Source organism: Rhopalosiphum padi, chromosome 1, assembly GCF_020882245.1.
Source record: "Rhopalosiphum padi isolate XX-2018 chromosome 1, ASM2088224v1, whole genome shotgun sequence".
In the NCBI taxonomy this organism is placed as follows: Eukaryota; Metazoa; Arthropoda; class Insecta; order Hemiptera; family Aphididae; genus Rhopalosiphum; species Rhopalosiphum padi.
In genome coordinates, this window is record NC_083597.1 from 57,285,271 (window position 1) to 57,305,991 (window position 20,721).

At 26.2% G+C, this 20,721-nt stretch overlaps 2 protein-coding genes across 3 annotated transcripts; both read left to right on the plus strand.

The window, feature by feature from the left end:
* The first annotated feature begins 3,856 nt into the window (after positions 1–3,856).
* On the plus strand, positions 3,857–13,575 carry LOC132929768 (BAG domain-containing protein Samui). Of its 2 annotated transcripts, XM_060995338.1 has the most exons (4): positions 4,304–4,442; positions 6,634–6,729; positions 11,181–12,072; positions 12,594–13,575. In XM_060995338.1, exons 2-4 carry the CDS (start codon positions 6,667–6,669, stop codon positions 12,782–12,784), a joined length of 1,146 nt encoding a protein of 381 aa, XP_060851321.1. In that variant the 5' UTR covers positions 4,304–4,442; positions 6,634–6,666; the 3' UTR covers positions 12,785–13,575. The 2 variants fall into 2 exon arrangements, with proteins under 2 accessions (XP_060851313.1, XP_060851321.1); XM_060995330.1 differs by lacking the exon at positions 6,634–6,729 and having other exon boundaries at positions 3,857–4,442.
* A 2,226-nt stretch (positions 13,576–15,801) lies between these two features.
* On the plus strand, positions 15,802–20,566 carry LOC132924934 (uncharacterized). The gene is made up of 9 exons (XM_060989373.1): positions 15,802–16,037; positions 17,081–17,401; positions 17,472–17,559; positions 18,342–18,371; positions 18,441–18,586; positions 19,236–19,353; positions 19,409–19,754; positions 19,822–19,956; positions 20,017–20,566. Exons 2-9 carry the CDS (start codon positions 17,095–17,097, stop codon positions 20,494–20,496), a joined length of 1,650 nt encoding a protein of 549 aa, XP_060845356.1. The 5' UTR covers positions 15,802–16,037; positions 17,081–17,094; the 3' UTR covers positions 20,497–20,566.
* The last annotated feature ends 155 nt before the right edge of the window (positions 20,567–20,721 follow it).

Here is a 20,721-nt window from a genome sequence, read left to right on the forward strand (position 1 = left end):
CATTATTTTACTATAAATTATAATTAGTATAATTTATAATAAATCATTTTTATAAAAAATACAGTTTTATTTTAATGGTATAACGATCTTTCTAATTGAAATTTGAATTGTAAAAGATTACTTAACACAAAAGTATTGTTAAGTCTATATCACGGACGTACATGTAGGTCCGTGGTCTATATGTTTAACATAGAAATGTCATTAGAAGTAGAACGTTTGGTATACAGTGGAGTGCTCACGGGGGGATCAGGGTGTAATATCCCCCTTTGGATTTTTTTGTAATGGTTTATTATTTACATGAAAAAAAAATTTTTTTTATTTGTCTGTGACAATAACAAGTCAAAAATGAATATCCCCTCCCTTTCAAAAAAGCTGAGCACTGTTGGTATAAACTCAGACAATTCAGTGTTGTAAAAACTACTTTAAAAAAGTTTATAAAATGACTACCTAGTACTTATAATTCTACTCAAAATGCATGACTCTTTTGTATACATCTATATTTTATTTATTTTCCTGTAGATAGGTACTTTAAAATTTAAATTATAAAAATATTTTATTTTAAGCATAATAATTAAAACCACTTAAATATTGTAATATTGTCCATTATTTTCAAGTGCCTTCCTGGAACCCCCCACATAATGTAGGTATTCTTCATTTATGATACATTTTCCAAGGCAACCATTGTCAATAAGTGAAAACTGTCAACCGTTCGTATTTTTATCTATTATAAAGAGATCAAGCAGGTATATTTAACCGTCATAAAGTGGTCTATAAATTATATTTAATTAAAGTATAAAAAAACATAATATATTTAATAATAATAATAAAAAAGTTGTATTACTTAACGTCTTAACTTATAACTTCGATTATTGATTAATAAATTCCCTTCGCATACAATATAATATTATCTTACCAATTAGTTCCTCTATTACTATAACATACACTAATATACAGCATGCCACATGCGTTTTATACTTGTATTACCCATAATAATGTGCCGACGGTCGAGTAAATAAATATGTCTATAATAGGTACAATGATAATTTATCAATACACTACTATTATTCAATAATTTTAGTTAAACATAAAAATATTTGTAAACCCTTAAAAAATTACCTTACCACTAAAAAAAATGTTTCGTGATGCTAACTGCCTGTTTCTATAAACAATTGACATACTTTATTAAATACAAAATATCTATATTTAAGTGGACGTCATACCCGTATGTGTTGTCTCTATCTTACGAACGTAAGACATATAGCAATTTGCGTTCAGCAGATTCAATTTTATGCTGCAGTTAGCTTTAATATTAGTCAATTTACCTATCATCAAACTTAAAGGTATTAATATTATCTAGGGCATCTCATAGGCTTTTATTGATATCTTAATTTTTAAGTGAGTTATAGTTAAGTAGAATATTTATTTTAAAATGCTTGTAACTCGCTTAAAAGTTAAAATATAAATAAAAGCCTACGAAATCCCCTAGGGCACCGCTGCCCTAGATAATATTATTACCTTTAAGTTTGATAACAGGTAAATTGACTCTAATATTAAAGCTAACAGCATAAACTTGAATCTGCTGAGTGCAAATTTGCCATGTCTTACGTTCGTAAGAAAGATACAACACTACAACAGTACAACACATGCGGGTATGACGTCCTCTTAAGTTAAGTACCTACTACCTACATAAAGGACCGAGTTTAGTGTTTTGATGGACTTGAAAGTCAAAAAATATTGTGGGCCCCTGTAATCAATACATTTTTTTCTTGTTTTCTTAATTTATCTTTATGATATAATGCAACATAAAAAAAAATTAGATTTTCATTTTGTTTATTTACAAATAAATTAAAGAAGTGTGATTTTTCTTCTAATACGTTTAATCATATTGTATTAAAATATTTTTGATAATTTTTTAAATCTATCAGTAAAAAATACTTAGTTATATACATATAATATTATGTTTCTATACCTTAAGTAATTTTATATGGGGGCCTCCGAAAAAGCGCGGAATTTGCCTTCTGTGGCTCTCGTTACACACGAATTGCATCCCAAATTCCCGACGTAAAAACCTTCGACCATATAAACTTAGTTTAGTTCGAAGGTAAAAACACTATTTTACACAGACTTAGAACTGTCAATAGAAAATTATGCCGTGGCTCTGTCAAACTCAGCCATTCGACATTTAATAACTACTTCAACCGTAAATGTAGAATCGTTATTCCATAACACAACACACCTATCAGTGTTCGTGTAATACCTTTTTTTTTATTTTTTTTTTATACCATAAGACTGCCAAATCACAAAATGCATCAATTCTGCCTTATAATATAATCTAAAAACATTTAATATATTTTTTTTCATTTTACTATCAAAATGATGTTTCACGGATCGCGGTGTCTGTGTTTTAGCTAATTTTCAAAGCGACAGAGCTTTATGTCAGTTCCTGTCATCCATTTCAAGTCAAAATTCAAGACTGCCTTGCCTACTTAATATTTCTAAAATTTTGTTGTTCTAAGGCATACGTACATTGTTCCAAACTGTATTAATTGTACCTACATTAAATGTACCAATAGATTTTTATTACGTAATAACATTGATAATGGCAATTGGCAATATTATATTTTCTGAGTTAGAATTAGAAACAAATATTTTATCTTGAATTTCAATTTATATATTTTATGTAATACGTATTATATATTATATACAATATACGTATTGTATATTTCTTAAGTACCTATGTAAAAAAAAATATCAATAGTTCCCGGAATAGTGTGACGTATGTAATCAGACATTTCGTAGATACATCTAGTATTTTTCTACGATAGTTAATACTCATAATTGGGGCTGGGATTTGTATGTAAATACATATTTTTACTAAGACATGACAAATTGAGGATTGCAAATGATAAATTCATTATGAGTCATAATTATTATTTAGATTTTAGTATTTTACTATAATCGTATTGGTTTGTTCACTGCGATCATCGTAATTCATAACAATACCAACTATAATATACTAGCCACTGGGCCACAGACTCACAGTACAGGCTTCTACATGAGTACGTGACACAGTATACTACTGTGATGGGTCACAGATATAAATAAATTATTTCACATCAGTCATAATAATACCTATGTATTAGGTATTTGGTGATGGGCAATGTTATTATATAGGTGCATTATAAATCTTGGTAGTAATAATTAATTAAAGCGTTTGAACATAACCAACAACATACACCCACGTCCGTCATATTATACGTAGGTACTTGATACACGATTCACAAGATCAACAACAATAAGAGCGTCACCGCGATTACGCGGATCACGGCGAATTCACCTTAGATCGGAAAATAATATATTATTATAAATAATTATTAATATATTACACGAAAAATAATATAATATCATCTGAAGAACCACGAATTATTAAATATATTATAATATATTATTAGGTGATATTTTAATTCGTGTAAGAAATGCACGTAAATTAGCGGAATCACGATTTACGACGTGTTCCCGCCACGGCGCCACACGAGTACCAGAGTTTAAACTTCCAGAGAACGTACGTCACGGATGTCTGAGATGTGACGCTATGAGTTTTGACTGTAACCAAATGTAACCGTTCTGTTACCATTTTTACCACTGACAACAGAAAATATAAAGAAAAATGAAAATCATCTTATATCCTATGGGTGGATTGGATATACAATATTACCTACATACATATTGTGTAATCTATGTATTGGGCATGCAGTGTTATCACTTATCATACAATTCTGCGGCGCCATTGGTCCGTTGTCTCGGTTGGCGGGGGACGGCTGACGCGACCGTCCGATTTGCCGTTTTCACGTTCTCCGCGACCGTGGACCGACCGTATTTACTCGAATCTTCTAGATTTGTCCGCCGTATCACTGTATCTATATAGTATATGCTGTATCACGAGTGTTCGCTGATTGTTTTCCGACTTGCCGTGTGCTATACACTTATAGTATTTTATTTGCAGCTGGTCCGACGGTCGCGTCGGATGCGTTTTCTTCTAGCGGTCATCGTTATTTATTATTATTTTTATCATTAACATTGTAGTATACTCACCCCCAGACCCATCGACGTCGCTGTTTTTATTACCGTACCTAAAGGTTTTCTGTTTTCCGACCCTTTCCGGCGATCGTCAGCACGGATTTTCCATCCGCCGCCGTTTTAATCGACTATTCGCGGACGTCCATTGATATTCTCTCGTAAATTGCACCAGGGACGATCGATGCCGTGTCTAGAGTAATATGCCTTTTGCTGATCGTCGGGATCGTAATAAGTCAAAGTTGAGCGATCGTATTCGCGGCAAATCTACGGACGAAATTTTGGAAGAAATCAACAGAGAGTTCGGCAACACAGGCGGGAATAGCATGTTTTTCGACAAATCTGACTCCAGGACTTCTCCTCCAAGGGTACGTTCGTATTAACATACATTATACCTGAGTGTTTTTGTGTGAATATCGTTAATTCGCTGGCTTATTTTATTTTGTTGAAATATTGTTTTATGAAGTTGTGGGTATACAATATATGTTTGAAAAGTTCTTAAGGACGATTCTAGTAAAATTACATAATTATTATTCAATTAACATGATTTTATTATTAAAAAATTCTATTTTATTAATCAATTTCATACTTATGTTACACCTAAATACTTAACGATTTTTACAATAAAAATTATTTGTCTTCTGTTTACATATTTTCTTGTATTAAAATTTCATTTCATTGTTTTTATCATAATATATACTATCCCTGCTGTAGATTCTAACTAAATTAATTGGTACTTATAATAATAATAATAGGTATTTAGTGGTTTGAACAATAGGATCGTTACTTATTATTTATCAGACATATTTTGTATATCATTTTAGTAGTTTAATATTGAGTTTTTAACTGTTTGAAATGTTTTTTAAATTACATAACCTAACAGTTATTAGGAAAGTGCAAGTGAGAGTATTAACTATCTTTTCTTTACCTTTGCAACAATTTTATTTTATTTTTTTCTAAGATTGTACTTTAATCTGTGTAAACAAGTAACAATTTGTGGCCACCTGAAAAAATACTATGTTTAAGGAATTCTATTACTTATGAACATTCTAGTTCTAAAATTTAAGTTAAAGTGTAGATTTGAATATACTTTTCAATTGATAGGTACCTACACTTTTAATAGTCTTAGAATTATTGAGATATTATCATTTTAAATTTCTGTAGTTAGAATATAGAAATAATTTATAAATCATAGTTCATATTTAGCGATGTACTATATTGTTATACTACATTGTATAATTAATTAAAATTAAATTAACCAAAAAGCACATTTTGAAGGTAGGTACAATAATTTTCAATCAAATTCTAAACTTCTTAATCTCCACTTTTGTAATCATAAGTTTGTTCTTGACCTTATATTTTGCTTTTGGTTATCAAATTTCAATCAATTTAACCTTCCACACCAATCTGTAAATTGTTGTGTATTTATGAAATTGATTTTTTTCTAATTTAATGAAAGTGCTTGTAAATTGCTATACTTTTGCAAAAACACAAAAACTTTTTTTAAACATTGAAGAAATAGTTTTTTTATACCACAATCCACATTTATGAGATACCTTTGTAATAAATTTGTCATATAAACTTTAAATATAAGTAAATTAAAATTACATTAGTTTAATTAATATTTAATTTTAAACATTTTGAGTGAAGTATTTAATATAGTTTTTTTATAGTAAAAATTGTGAAATAATAGTCACTTTACAAAATTGTATGCAGTAGATTATATGAATATGATATGTACATTCTTTGGAGATTTTATCCTAATTTCTATGTTGTTTCGTCATAGGTACTATGATGTGACAAAAACAAACTATTTTGTTTTTTTGCCACATGCAAGGCTCTAAAAAAAATAATGTTCAAAGTACTATTTATTTTATTACAGCACTATATAATATAATTTTATTACCAAACCATAAAAATTGATAGAAAATGAGTATAGCAGAAATAATTAGGTTTATCACTGTGTATAGGAATACTATACAGAGTGTTTAACATAATTAAGTTTTTAATATTTTTAAATTGTAATGTCTATACATTTATTATTTAGTTACCTGATTAAAAAAAGTTAACTTATTTATTGACATAGGTAATAGGTATAAATGAAACTTATTTGTTAATGATTAAATTCACTTATTTGCAATGATTACTAATATATATTTTTAGGTAATCATTTTCTATTGATTTTATAATTTTTACATTGATATAAATTAATCAATTTTAAGCGAATCAAATTTATATTTTATCCAATTAAGGTCTTCTTTTAATTGGGTTATGGTTTATTTGGCACACACAGATCTAGCATTCCTCATTGATGAATATTCTAGAGCAGTTGGTGTGGCTATCGCCTACACAATTTAATGCCCACACATTTATAATAATGTTTAAATGAAAATGGTTTTAATCTGTTATAAATAAACATATAGTCACTGTTGTTTGAAATTGTTACTACTCTCCAGTGTATTCTTACTTTAAAAAATATATGTATTGACTAATAACTTAAATTTTATCTAATATATCAGTATTTGTTGTGTGATAAGTTTTTTTTTGTGTGTTCTTCAGTGAGTAACAAATATTTTGCTGTTTTTGGATGTTATGGAAGCGGCCAAAATTAATCCTGTCATTTATCCTTTATCACCCTCTCATAGTTCCACATTGGTAAGTTATAAATATTTATTATATCAGGGTCCAGGGATATATTTCATATTTGTAATAACACTAATAACATTAAAGTAAAAAAATTCTCCAATTAAACATTTTAAAACTATTTTATACACATTTCTTGTATATATTTGTTATATTGTTATATAAAAAATTTTCAAGTATCTAAAATACATGTCATAGAAGTTTATATCCTAGTTTCTCATACTTGAATCATAGTTTATCACAATTTAATCAAACATACCTCTATCACTTTTTATTTGAAAGTTGTATTATTGTCAAAATAAAATTCTGAATTAATATACCTAATTTATTTTTTTAAATTTTTATTTTATTTTTTATTTATTTTACCTAATCATATTATTGTGATTTTAAACACAAATCCTCATTTTTAAAAACTATTATTTTAATTATAATAATATTATATTTGTATGGATTACTTAACATTTACACAATAAACTAACATTAAAATTATTATCTACATCCTCAAGACATAACTTATATTTTAAAATTGTGTTTTAATTAATATTTGTAAAATATTTTTTAATATTTATTAATAATAGCTTATTAACTATTTTTCAAAACAGGTATGTAATTAGTTTTTTAAAATATAATTAAATATATTGTGTTATTATTTTAAGTTAAACATTATATCTTATATTCAACAATAACTTTTGAATAATTGATTTATGTAAATTACAAGTATTAGGTAGAATTTTTACTGGGCGAAATCCTTCCTAGTTCCTACCATATTTGTTCAAAGTGGTAATATTTTATGAGTTAATGAAGATAAATGAAATGCATTATGTACTAACACATTATCCATCTTGTTATTTTCCAAAATAAAAAAAATCGATTGTATATTACCTATAATATAAATATGGTTTCACTATGGCAGGGTGTTGCAATGTATATTTTCTTTTACCGAACAGAATGAAATCAGTTTTGACTTATTGTGTAATACTCAATTATATGACCTAATCTGGATTTGACAGACTGGTGAATTTCTCTAACTACCTATGTTCATATTTTAACATATAAATAATTTAGGCTATACATGCCTTAACTTAAATTTTTGTTAAGATTAGATCCATTAAATTTAATAAGAGTTTATATTATTTTTTTATTAAAATTTAAACTAATAGAATCAATTTTTTTAATTTCAGGAATTATAAAGCATCTATTCAAAATGATACCTACTATATATTTAATTTTAATAACTAATAACTCATAAAATATTGCCAATTGGTAGAGAAATAGAATAGAAACATAATTACCTAACAAATATAATATTTGACTAATAATATATTTGGATTAGTTATCAGTTCATTAAAAAATATTAAAATTACTGTGTATAAAAATAAAATAATTTTAAACTTAACAAGTGTAGTACTCAACTACTCAAGTAACAAATATTTATCTAACTATCATCTATATATGTTTATGTTCAGTAATCGTCCAATGACTAAATGTCAAATCAAACAATAGATAATTTGTATGTATAGGATATTCATTCAAATGTTCTTTTTTCAACATACTCACTAGTAATGATAAAACAATTATTGTCAGTGTTTGTTGAAATATAAGTAAAATGAATAGCTAAACTATTATTATATTCAACGTATAATGTTTTATAATGGTTTTCATAAATGAGATAGTAATGAACTAATGAGAATATGTAAGATGAAACTATAAGGTATAAACATTAATGTTTGAGGTATCCATCATTAAAAAAAATTAGTTAAACCTGGGTGAATTTAAAATAGAATGACTGAATGATAAAACGTATTATTTTTTTTTGTACATAATTCTACCAACTTCAATGATTTTCTTGTATTGTGTAATAATTATCTAATAAAATATATTTTATTGATAATTAATTCATAATACCTATAAATTAGAAATACACTGAAAATTCTTTATAATGTAACTCGTTACAACGAAAAACTATATAACGTAAATATTACATTATAAAGGTTGGTTTTAATTATATTCTATTATTTTTTGTATACTCTTTCAATAACGAAAAAAATTTTTTGGTACCTTTAAATTCGTTATACAGTTTTCTCTTTAATTAGCAAAATTAGAAATTTTTCCCTTTGATATTGTTTTAAAAATACAGGCGTACGGTTCTATTTTTATAATTCAAAATTCAAATAATAAATTTAAATAATTTTAAGTTATATTCAGAATTAAATTCCATCTTGGTTTTCCAAACCTTATTGTTGTCATCTATATTTTTATGTTTCTTCTTTACTATATTTTATTATTTTTTATTTAAAATTAATTTTATTTGAATAGTAATTATAGTTACATTTGTAATTTCTAGATAATAATTGTCAATTAATTGGTTTTGAAGGATTCCTCAAATATTTAAAATATTAAACTTGAGTTTTAAACTTAAATTTGTCATGTTTTTACAAGATACAAAATAAATATGAATTATACGGAATATTGTAATCCAACTTTTTGTCTAGAATCGCGTTTCATAATCGTATGTTCTGGATGCTACATTGTAAGTTGCAAATAACTTTAAATGTAGCCAAATAATGTGTACCTATAAGTTATAACGATTTTTATTTTTATGTTTTTAATTTATTTCAGAGTTTAATTTTTTCAGGTTATTAAGTAATTTACTTATAATCTTACAATATCACCTATGATGTAGCCGATGTAGCCGATGTAGGACATATTGTAGTATTACGTATGAGTGTATGATAATTTGAGATGAATTATTTTCTAGCTGAATTAGATACGTAATATTTAATATAGCTTATTTGGTATGTTTAATATTGTGTATTATTATCCATTTATCCATCGTGGAAAATAAAAAGGGCGTAGATTACTTGTGTAAATAATATATTTATATATAGTGTAGGTATTTTTAAGTATAATATGGATTTATTTATATTTCATTAATAAGGCTAAACCCATATTATTGTTTAATTGTTTTGGTTAAAGACGAGAAGAAAAATACCTCCTATAAATAATTTTATTTACTATTATTGTTACATGTTTTTAACAATTAAAAATGCATATATAATCCAACATAAAATTATTTTTCTTCATTTAAAATATGCAATTTATACATAAAAGGAACATATTGAATTAAAAAAAAAATAATAATTTTAATTATATTTAATAAATAAGTATTTACAATATTTGATATTATATTTGAATTTATTGTAAAATTATTTTTATCTTTCATCAAGTAGGAAAAAAATCCATTTTATAGTTCGTAGTAAACATTTTGAGTTTTAGCTATGGAGTATGTACTTCAATTTTTGTTTCTTTGTGTACTTAGGTAATTTACGAATTCAAGTAGTGAATAACGTGTGTAGTTAGCCCGACTTAATTTCTTAATTATTGTTCTAGTGCTTCGGTAGACAAATATGTAATGGGTTTTGTTTTTTATTTTTAGCAACAAATTATTGGCCTGGGTCCCGGCATCGTAGTCTTGGCTGCGTTTCTATTTCATGTAATCCCCGACGGCCGACACTACTCGTTTAATGTTTTGTAACATTATTACTATAGATGACATAAAAATTTCTAATCGTAAATTCGTGATTTTTGGAGTACAACAATAATATATATAATATTTGTATTAATATTACTTTTTATGTTTGTTCGTACAAATATACAATCATGTTTGTATATATTATGTATATTATTATAGTGACATAGTTCATAGAAAAAAATATATAGGTATCTATAATAAATTTATTAATTTGATTGTAATGAATATCTAAAACTTTTCATACAATTACTGTAATAACTACAGATGATCAATGATTCAAAAACAAAATAATCATCTTATTTTAGTAATTTAACTTAAAATTCAAGAATCCAAAGTAGTTTTTATTTAAATACATAGTTATTTCATGGTCACTGATGACTGATGATCCAGTTTTATTTGATTTAAAAATAAACAAAAATTGTTATATTTTTAAAACTGATTATGAAATGTTAAATAAAAGTTAAAGTAACAACTAACAGAATTAAAATCTAAATTCTAATGCAATTTTAAAATTAATTTGTACTTTTGTAAATATGTTGCATTATCGTAGCCTATTGTAATTTAAACTAATCTTCATGGTCTTCCTACCCACACACGGCCGATAGTTATTACTCAATGTGCAAAAAACCATTCCCTGGTATACAGATTGTGGGAATAAAATATATGTGGTTGATATTCATTTCTTCGTAATTAACGATCAACCGAACTGTCAAATATTATATTATATTTTATGCGTATTCTGTTTATCTATGCAGAATTCCTTAATATTTAGTTAATATTATGTAGTTCAGATTTTTTTTATTATTGATGAATTTCATTTGAGAAAAACAAATAAAATATAAATCCTATATTTTGGTCGTAAGGATAGGATTTTATGATTGTATAAGATTTACATAAACATTTTTTTTAACAATTTCTTTATATTCTTTAGGAAGAATTTCCGTTTGATGATGACATGCTAAGAGGTCATTTGAGTGTCCGCTCACATTTAGAAGATTTAGCCAAAAGACACCCAGATCTCGCCGGTCATTTGCGTTGTCCACCTTGGGGAGGTGAACCTAGTTCGAAGAGTTGGAGTCGTAAACGCACAGTGTCTGGAGAAGATAACGCACCTGAGGGACCATCAGATCTTAACCATAATTACAACGATCGAACTGATTCTAGTCCCGATAAAAAACGATTTGAAGAAAACATGGATAAGCAACACCAGCATCCGTTTGAAAATAATTCAAGATCTCAGGAAAATGATGATAAACCTCAAAGATTTGTATCTAAACTAGAATTTACACCAGTAAATCCTATTAATAATCAATCTGAAAATATTCAGCCACAGACACAAACACAACCTCAAACTGATGCTTCTACAACATCACACGGAAATCAAAAACAACCTAATGTGCGACACATTCCGATTTATGTGGAAGGCCGTTCTGAACCTGTATATCCAAAGAATGTTGATCAACGATTTAATGAAAATAATAGCTCAACTTTGCCAAAACGATCTGCCGGTAAACAAACTCCATTTGCACAACATCATTCCTTCCATGATCAAAATACTGCACAACGCCGTCAAACACCTCCTTCCCAAAATCGTCAGCAAACTCCTCCAAATGAAACTAGATCTACTCCTCCGCCCGCTCAGCGCCAACAAGTAAAACCAGTAGATGCTTTGGAAAAAGTGCAAATTGTTCAAGCCGATGTAGAAGAATTGGCGGTAGCTGTTAATCAATTTTCAGGTTCCTTACGTAGTGATAAACAATATATTTATTTGGATGAGATGCTTACAAGAAATTTGATCAAGCTAGATACCATTGAAACTGAAGGTAATATAATATGCTATAGTGTGAATATTAAACATATTCATTTTGATTAAATCTATTATTGCTATTTATAACAGTATAGATTAAATATTATATACTATAGGATATAAATGACCCCACAGCCCACAGGGCATGGAAAATGCTATTATTTTGATTGAATATTCTTAATATTCTTAAATTTCAATTTTATGATGGTGTTTAACTATTTTAATCACAAAATATTTATATAAAGTTATCAACTATTTATTTAATATATTAAATTAGTCTATAATTGTATTGATTGTACATAGCATCAGAAATGTGTATTTTATTTGTTTAAGTTAGCCCATAACCAAATCTGATGATATAAACATTGTATTACAGCTGTGTGATAAATATTTAAATCTATTGAAGTTATAATATTATTAAATAACTTTTAAAAACTAATTATTCCATTCCTTATCTTAAATTTCTTAAAATTATTAGCATCTAGATCTTTCAAGAGTTCAATAAAAAATGTAAAACACCCATTACTTATTTTACAGGAAGAGACGATGTTCGTGCAGCTAGAAAAAAAGCAATCAAAACTATCCAGGATACAATTTCTATTTTAGAAATTAAAGCTCCTCAACCCCAAGAAGAATCGACAGGTGAAGAATTATCCTCAAATTCAACTGAAACTGTCCCAGCTGAAAATGAGACTTTAGAAACTGAAAAAGTAGAAAGCAATAATTAAAATGTAAAAACCATACCAGTTCAGTTCTATACAAAATATGGTTTATTATTAAAGTTTTTATTTTTTCTGTTTAACAAAATATTCAATAACTATTGTTCCAATATTTAATTTACATATAAGTTTGTTTCTTGCCTGTCATATTTTTTTTTCAACTTTCGTAGTTTTTATTAATTAAAACATTTTATTGTAATAATAATTCTGTGTGAAGACTGGATACACTGAAAATGAATGTGCTTAAATATTCAAATTGTCTTTAAGATTATTTTTAGTAGAAGAAATCATATTTTTAAAATTACACTTAAAATGAGTTTTTATTTGTATATCTTAAAAACAAATAATATTAGTTATAAAAGATTGTAAAAAAATATTTTGCCTTATATATTTTTTTTAAGATTGTGATGTGATCATATATATATTTATTATTAATATAATATGTGTGTGTGTGTGAAATATGTCATAGTGTCAAATGATTTATTTTAAACTGGAACATTTTTTTACTAACCAACATAATGTGATAGAACGTAATCAAACACAGACTTGATTAGTTATCAATCATTTGTTAAGGATATTAAGCATTGTTAAAATCGTTGAATTTTATTTTATAGATTACAAATTTTGCTTAAGCTAAATCTTTTGAACTTCACTGTTTTATATTTTATTTAAATAATGTATTAGATTATTTCTATTATATAAGTCATGTATATAACAATTTAATAACAATTTTAATGTTAATATTTAATTTGATAATCTTAATGTAATTGTTAAATAAATTCAAAAACTGAATTACAACATTTTTATCACTATTATTTTATCATTCAATTTAACTGTTTATGGTATATTGTACACAGGTTTATCTTTAAAAAGTAATTTTATTAATTAATGCCCACTATGATGTTTTGAGTTTACATAATATATATATAAAAATAAAATATTTTTCTCACAGCAGTTATGCAGAAATAGTTTAATAAAATTGTTAAAATCATATATTTTAATTTTCATTTGATTAATTTCTGCATTTAAGTTAGTTATTAGTCTTTTTAATGGGCTGTCGAATTATAGGCACAATGCAACATGATTGCTTAATACAGTTAATACTGAGATAGTGATATTAAGTTATATGATATACTTTTTGTATTTCATGTTGATTGGTTTTACCTAAGTAAGTAATGAAGTTCAACAATTCTTAAAACATTTAAAATATACTGAATTAATTATTAGTTATTTAAAGTAATCACCTTGTATTTATTAAAAGTAGCTATAGAATATTATTTTATGTCAAATGTTCTATAGATGCGTATAGATGAAATGTTTTTTATTACAAACCTAAACATCTTAAACATATAATTATTATTTAAACAAAAAATTGCCTATTGCTAAAAGTTACACTACTTTGTTAAATTTTCGTCTGCGGAAAAATTGTATTAAGATGATATTATTTTTGTTAATGTAGTCTTAAATGAAATTATCAAACGTAAAGTATTAATATTATTATAACTAATAATTAATATAAATAATTAGTATTATTAGCCATGTATTACTTTCTAATGTATGTCAGAATGCAATTAACAATAATTATTAAACAAATGTGTGATTAAAGATTATTATACGTCATGTAATTTTATTTTTCAGTGTGGAAATGACAATAAGACAAATCATTTAATAAGATTATGTGGTATACTCAAGGTTGTACTCAGTTGTGGGAGTTTAGAGTTGTACCCCCTTACCTCCAAATATTAGTTCTGAGTATTGTACCAATTGTTAAATGATTTCTAATATGCATATGCAAAAATCAATGTTCGTGGTATTTTGTGTTGGTGTATTCAAGATCTGTACTATTTAGTTAATGACAAGGAAATAAAAAAATTGATATTTACAGTTTTGATGCATGAATATGATACCAATTTGACTTATATTTTTTACAGATGCAAATACACAATGTATTATATTTTATTGATGCAATCAATTAAAATAGACTATCAACTTTCAAGTATCTATTTCTAGAAGCCATTGTATTAATATGAAAAGTATAAATAAATTGTGTATTATTGTGACACTCACGATATTATACACTTGTTTGAATAATTGTGAAAAAATGTCATCGAAGTGGTGAAATCCGTGTAAAGCTGGTCTAGTAAACAAAAATTACAATTATAATTTATTGTTTAAGGCGGATATTTTTCTAATATTTTAGTAAGCATCATAAAAATTCTGCACATAATAACGTCAGTTAAACTAATTATTTAAGAAAACCAAACTGTTTAAATGGCTTATAGATATGATAAAACAATATGCATTATAAAATATAAATATTATTACAATAAAATTAAACGGTTCTATAATCTATTTTAGAATGGGTATAAATAGTGAAAATACACTCGACTGGTAAAAAAAGTTTTATATCAACTAGTGAGGATGATTTAATTGTTGATATGTTTTGAAAAATAAGTTTCACCACTGGTTTTAATGATTGTTATAACAATATGTTACAACCTTCTTTTGGTTTTTTGGCTAATACACTTGTTAACTTAGATTTAATAAAAGGACAAAGTTATGAAGTTTGTCTAAATTAATTGAATAATATAGGTAACTTTAAATATTTTAGGGGCGAGTAGGAAAATATTTTTAATATATAAACTAAAAAGTATATAGTTAGTTTTTGTAATATTATAAATGTATACCTATACTTTAAAAATTTCTGTGGTGAGGGGGTTGAACCCTTAACCCCCCCTGTATACGGGCCTGATTTAATTTAATCTAGTATTCAACTATTTCTAATAAGTTTTGCGTTTTTCGCTATCTGACTAACGAATATCTTAGATCATATACATTAATATGATCGAAGAGCGAGTATAATGAATAATGAACTATTTATTTGTTTCGCATACATATGCGTTGTGACCGTACGTCGTTTCGGGACAACAGCATTGAACCCAGTTTTGTTTTTCTTTGATAAAAAGGTCCACCGGGCTGTTTGGGACCATGGACCATGGTTTGTAACACCGACACACGGTCACCGTGTATTTTGTACGTTCATGTTGTCTTTACAGAACGTGTTGTTGCCGCTGTGTTATTATTTATTTTATGATATTTTTCTATTATGATTTCCGATTTTTTTACTGTTTAATTTTTAATCCTTAGTGGTTTAGTACAGTATATTATATTCGTATTTCAGTTTGCGAATTTGCGATACACGGAAAATCGCTCGGATTAAGAATTACTCAGCTTTTATTACTTTAGATCGCTGGTGTATCGTGTAAGTATTGCTCGTCGAATCACGTCGTAGCGTCGTGGTAGTTAGTAATTTATCTAGATGTTTCGTAACACGTTAACAATAATAAACATATTAATAATTATTATTATTTTCCCTATTGAATTTGGTTTTCACGAGTCTGGATATTAAATATTAAAGGTTCCGTTATCGAGTAAATTGTAGGTACGTTTGTTGTTAATGATTGTTGCTAAGTATAATTTTTTATTTGTTGTATGAGTTGGCTGCAGGTTTTCTTTAACGTGTTTACACAGTTTGGTTGTATTTAACTGTTTTATCTAACAACATTTTTATTATAATTTACTATGATACCTGTTTCAAGAACAAAATAATTTTTCATGAAGCAGTTTAGTATTTGAAATGTTTATCATTATTTTTTTTTGCCAATGAAATATTTTTGATTTTTAAATTTTGAATTTAATTTTTAATTTTTAAATTAATTACTGTAGTATTAAATGTGGTTGAATGTTATTAATTATTTTAACTATTTTCTTGTAATATGTTTAAAAAGTACACGGTAAAAAAAATCAAAGAAAAAATTATTTAAAAAAAATATTTTTAATATAAATAAGTAATTACTTATACCTATATTATATATATTTGTTTTTCAATCATTATTATTGATTCAAAATAGCTGTGGTCACAAATTTGTAATAATTCTTCAATTTATTTTTTGTCATCATACTTTTTCTGTTAATTCAAACTTATTTTCCTAATATTCTTTTAAAATTATATTATTTATTTACTTTTAATACATATTTTATATAAATTAATTATTTGTTATTCTAAGTACATAATACAGATTACTAACACTTCAGGCATGTATTTAATAAATGTCTCGATGAAGGGATATTGAAGTATAATTTATTTTTATTAACAAAATATTTATGTTTATATATATAATTAATGTGTGATGAGATTATAATAAGGTTGTATCAAAATAAATTATATTTCATTATTATTACATTTAAATTGTTCACCATTATATATGATTGCATTGATGAAAATTGGTAAAATTTTTTTTTCAGAATTTCTGTTCATAATGGGAGTGGACACTGAATTAGTAAAGACACATGTTCGTCCTAGGTGTTTTATGGATGTAGCTGTTGATAATATTCTTTTGGGTCGTATTGTGTTTGAACTGTTTGATGACTTTTGTCCTCTAACTTGTGAAAATTTCCGAGCATTGTGTACAGGCGAAAAAGGTTTGGGTAAAACTACCAGTAAACCTTTGCATTTCCAAGGTGTAATATTTCATCGCGTTGTTAAGTCATTCATGGTTCAATGTGGAGATTTTTCAACTGGAAATGGTACAGGTGGTGAATCTATATTTGGAGGAACTTTTCCAGGTATAAATTTGACGTAACATAAATGTTAAGAATAGTTATAATATATAGCATGTTATATTTCTGTATTTAGATGAAAATTTTGATTTGAAACATGACCAACCATTTTTACTTTCAATGGCTAATCGAGGACCAGATACAAATGGTTCTCAATTTTTTATGTAAGTTTAAAGAAATATAAATTTGTAACATATTTGTTGTATGATTACAAATTACAATTAGTTGCTTATGAATAAATCATTGGGACATTTCAGAAAGTGAAAATGATAATTATAATTGTTAAAATGTATTTTATCTTCTATACCACTAGGTATTTTAGATTTTGATGTGTGTCACAAAAAATTACACATTTAAAACAGTAATAATTAATCATTAATAATAATGGTTTAAGTTATTTATAAAACATAATTATTATTATATTTAGTAAACATTTAATTGTTGGTAATAATTTAAATCTGTTCTTTAAAGGTTTGGAACTAGTTAACATTATTAATAATTACATTTTCAACCTATTTAATTTTTTAAATTTAAAACCAATTTTCCTTGTTTACAATTTTAAAATAATTGTTCAACTTTAAAAAAGTTAATTATAAATTTCAAGAAATAAAAATAATTTTGATGTTAAAACACTAATAATACAATTTTGGCATTTTTTGTCGTGTTTAAATTTATAAGCAAAATGTGATGTAGAAACTAAATTGTATGTTTCTTTTATAGCTTATTAATTATTTTACAGTTAGAATTTAAAATTAAAAAAAATAAGATATCAGTGATATAAGTATGAAAAATTGTATTATTCACTTCATAGATCGTTCACTCTAGAAAAAAAAAATAGATGTTTACTAATGTAATTTTGATTTTGTAATTTGAAAATGTGTTGATGGGATCAGTGTATCAGAATAGCCTAATAAAATTTTGGTCGTATGTCATGTATTTGTTGTAGAACAACACAACCAACTCCTCACCTAGATGGGTAAGTAATATTCTATTAGAAAACCATAAATAGTGTAATAAAGGTATTAATTAGTTGTTATTATTATAGTATACATGTGGTATTTGGAAGAGTGGTTTCTGGCCAGCCGGTTGTTATGCAGATTGAGGAACTTGGGGTTGACAAAAATTCACGACCACTTCAGGATGCAAAGGTGGTGAAATGTGGAGAGCTTATATTGAAGTCTAAAATTAAACGTATGTTTATTGGTTGTTTTATTTTTAACTCTACAAATACATTAGATTCTTGTTATGTCAAATTTCTAGGGAAACAGGAAAAAGAAAGATTTCAATTTTTATTAAAATTCTTAAAAAAAGTTATAATAATAAATTGGTAAATAATTTTGAATATTTAAAATGCATAATTTGAATACTTAAAGTACTAATACTACATACATATCAATAAAATACAATAATGAATAAATTAATTTTTTTTTAAATCTGTCATTACAGTTTGTTTAATTTTTAATATTACTTTTGTTTTTGTAAGAATGTAAAACTTAATTGTAAGGATATTTAATTTACGCTTATTTTCTATTTCACTATATTGTATACGAATGACTACAAACATTGACTACCATCGCTTGAAATCACAATCATACTGAATATATTGCTTAATTTTTTTATTTTTACTGAAATAAAAATATTATTTGAGTATTTGAGATAACGAAAAACGATTAATTTTATTTCAAGTTAAAGAGAGCAAAACGCTATTATGTGTAATGTTAGTTTCAAGGGGATTTTAATGTAGTTCAAGATAGCGATATGTTCGACATAATAAGAATCTACTGTAATATAATAATTCAAAATATGGTTAAAAATGATCATATTGCTTGGCTTTGTGTAGAAGAAACTGAGAAAAGTGCATCTGATAGTGAAACAAGTTCAGGATCAGACGATGACAAAAAAAGAAAACGAAAGAAAAAGAAGAAGGAAAAAGAATCAAAAAGAAAAACAGAAAAGAAGTATGATTGTATAATTTGTTGTATTTTAAATTTAATTAAATAAAATTTGTTCTAGATCGGACCGTTTAAAGGAAGAAAATGATGATGCTGACGCAGATGGTCAGCTACATCCACTTGTATCTGTTTCTAATATTGACCCTGAAGAAATTCCAGCTGGACCACCTAATAGATTTTTGTCTCGAGGCGGTCCTTCGTCTATGTTTCTTATGAAACCACAAAAAGATAATGATGACAGACCAAAGAAAAGAAACAGAATTCGTGGTGTTACAAAATCTGGCCGTATTGTTAAAGGTCGAGGAACTCTCAGATTTCGAACTCCATCTCGTAGTAGGTCTAGAAGTTACACTCCGCCTCATTGGAGACAAGAACAAAAAAAAATGATAACTTTCAATGAATTTGAAGTAAATTTAAAATTTATTACTTTAATATTAATATTAATGAAATAATAAATACTAAATATAATTTTAGAAATTAGAGATTGAACGTAAAGAAAAAGAAGAAGAAATTAAAAGACGTGAAGAGGCCAGGAAAAAGAGGCATGAAGAAAGAGAGAAACGTGAGAAAAGTAAAAACGGACAAACACCTCCTGGATCTCCACCTAAGGTAAATAAAAATATTTAATCAGATTTTATTCAGCTTATTTTAATCTAATTTTTGTTATAGGGTTCTGACAAACAAAGTGATAAAATTGAAATTGACATGATGGCTAATATTGAAGATGTATTTCAAATTATACGTGATCGCAACATCAAAAATGGTTCAGACAATCGTGATCATAAAAAAGCAGACCAACGTTTAAGTGATATTAAAAAAAAAAGCAAAGGAGATAATAGAGAAAAATTTCAAAAAATGGAAAAGAAGTTTGATAGACGTTCTAGGAGCCGTTCACCAAAACGTCGTTTTGATGACAATTTTCGTCGAGATCGGGTGCAAAGAGATGGAAATAGATATCGCAAAGATGATAGGTACAACAATAAATCAACACAAGGAGGACAAAGGAATCGTTCTAGGGATAGAGAACATTTTGACAAGAAAAAGAAACACCATCGCAGATCAAGCTCTAGTTCTTCGGAAGATCGTAAAAGTAAAAAAAAAGTTAAAGATGAAAATAGTTTTAGTTTATCACCTGAAGTTAAAGATTAAATTATAAATATTTTTTGCTATTTTATAAAAAAAATAAGCTAGCTAATTAAACTTAATATTTTAAATTTAATTTTGTTTTTATTATTAATTAAATACCAGTTATAATATTAAATATAATTTACTACTGAAGGTTTAGGTTAGAACTATTGATTACTGAATGATTTTGCACATTTAATAATTCAAAAATATAATGTAATAGGTACTTGATCTTATCATATTTTACAT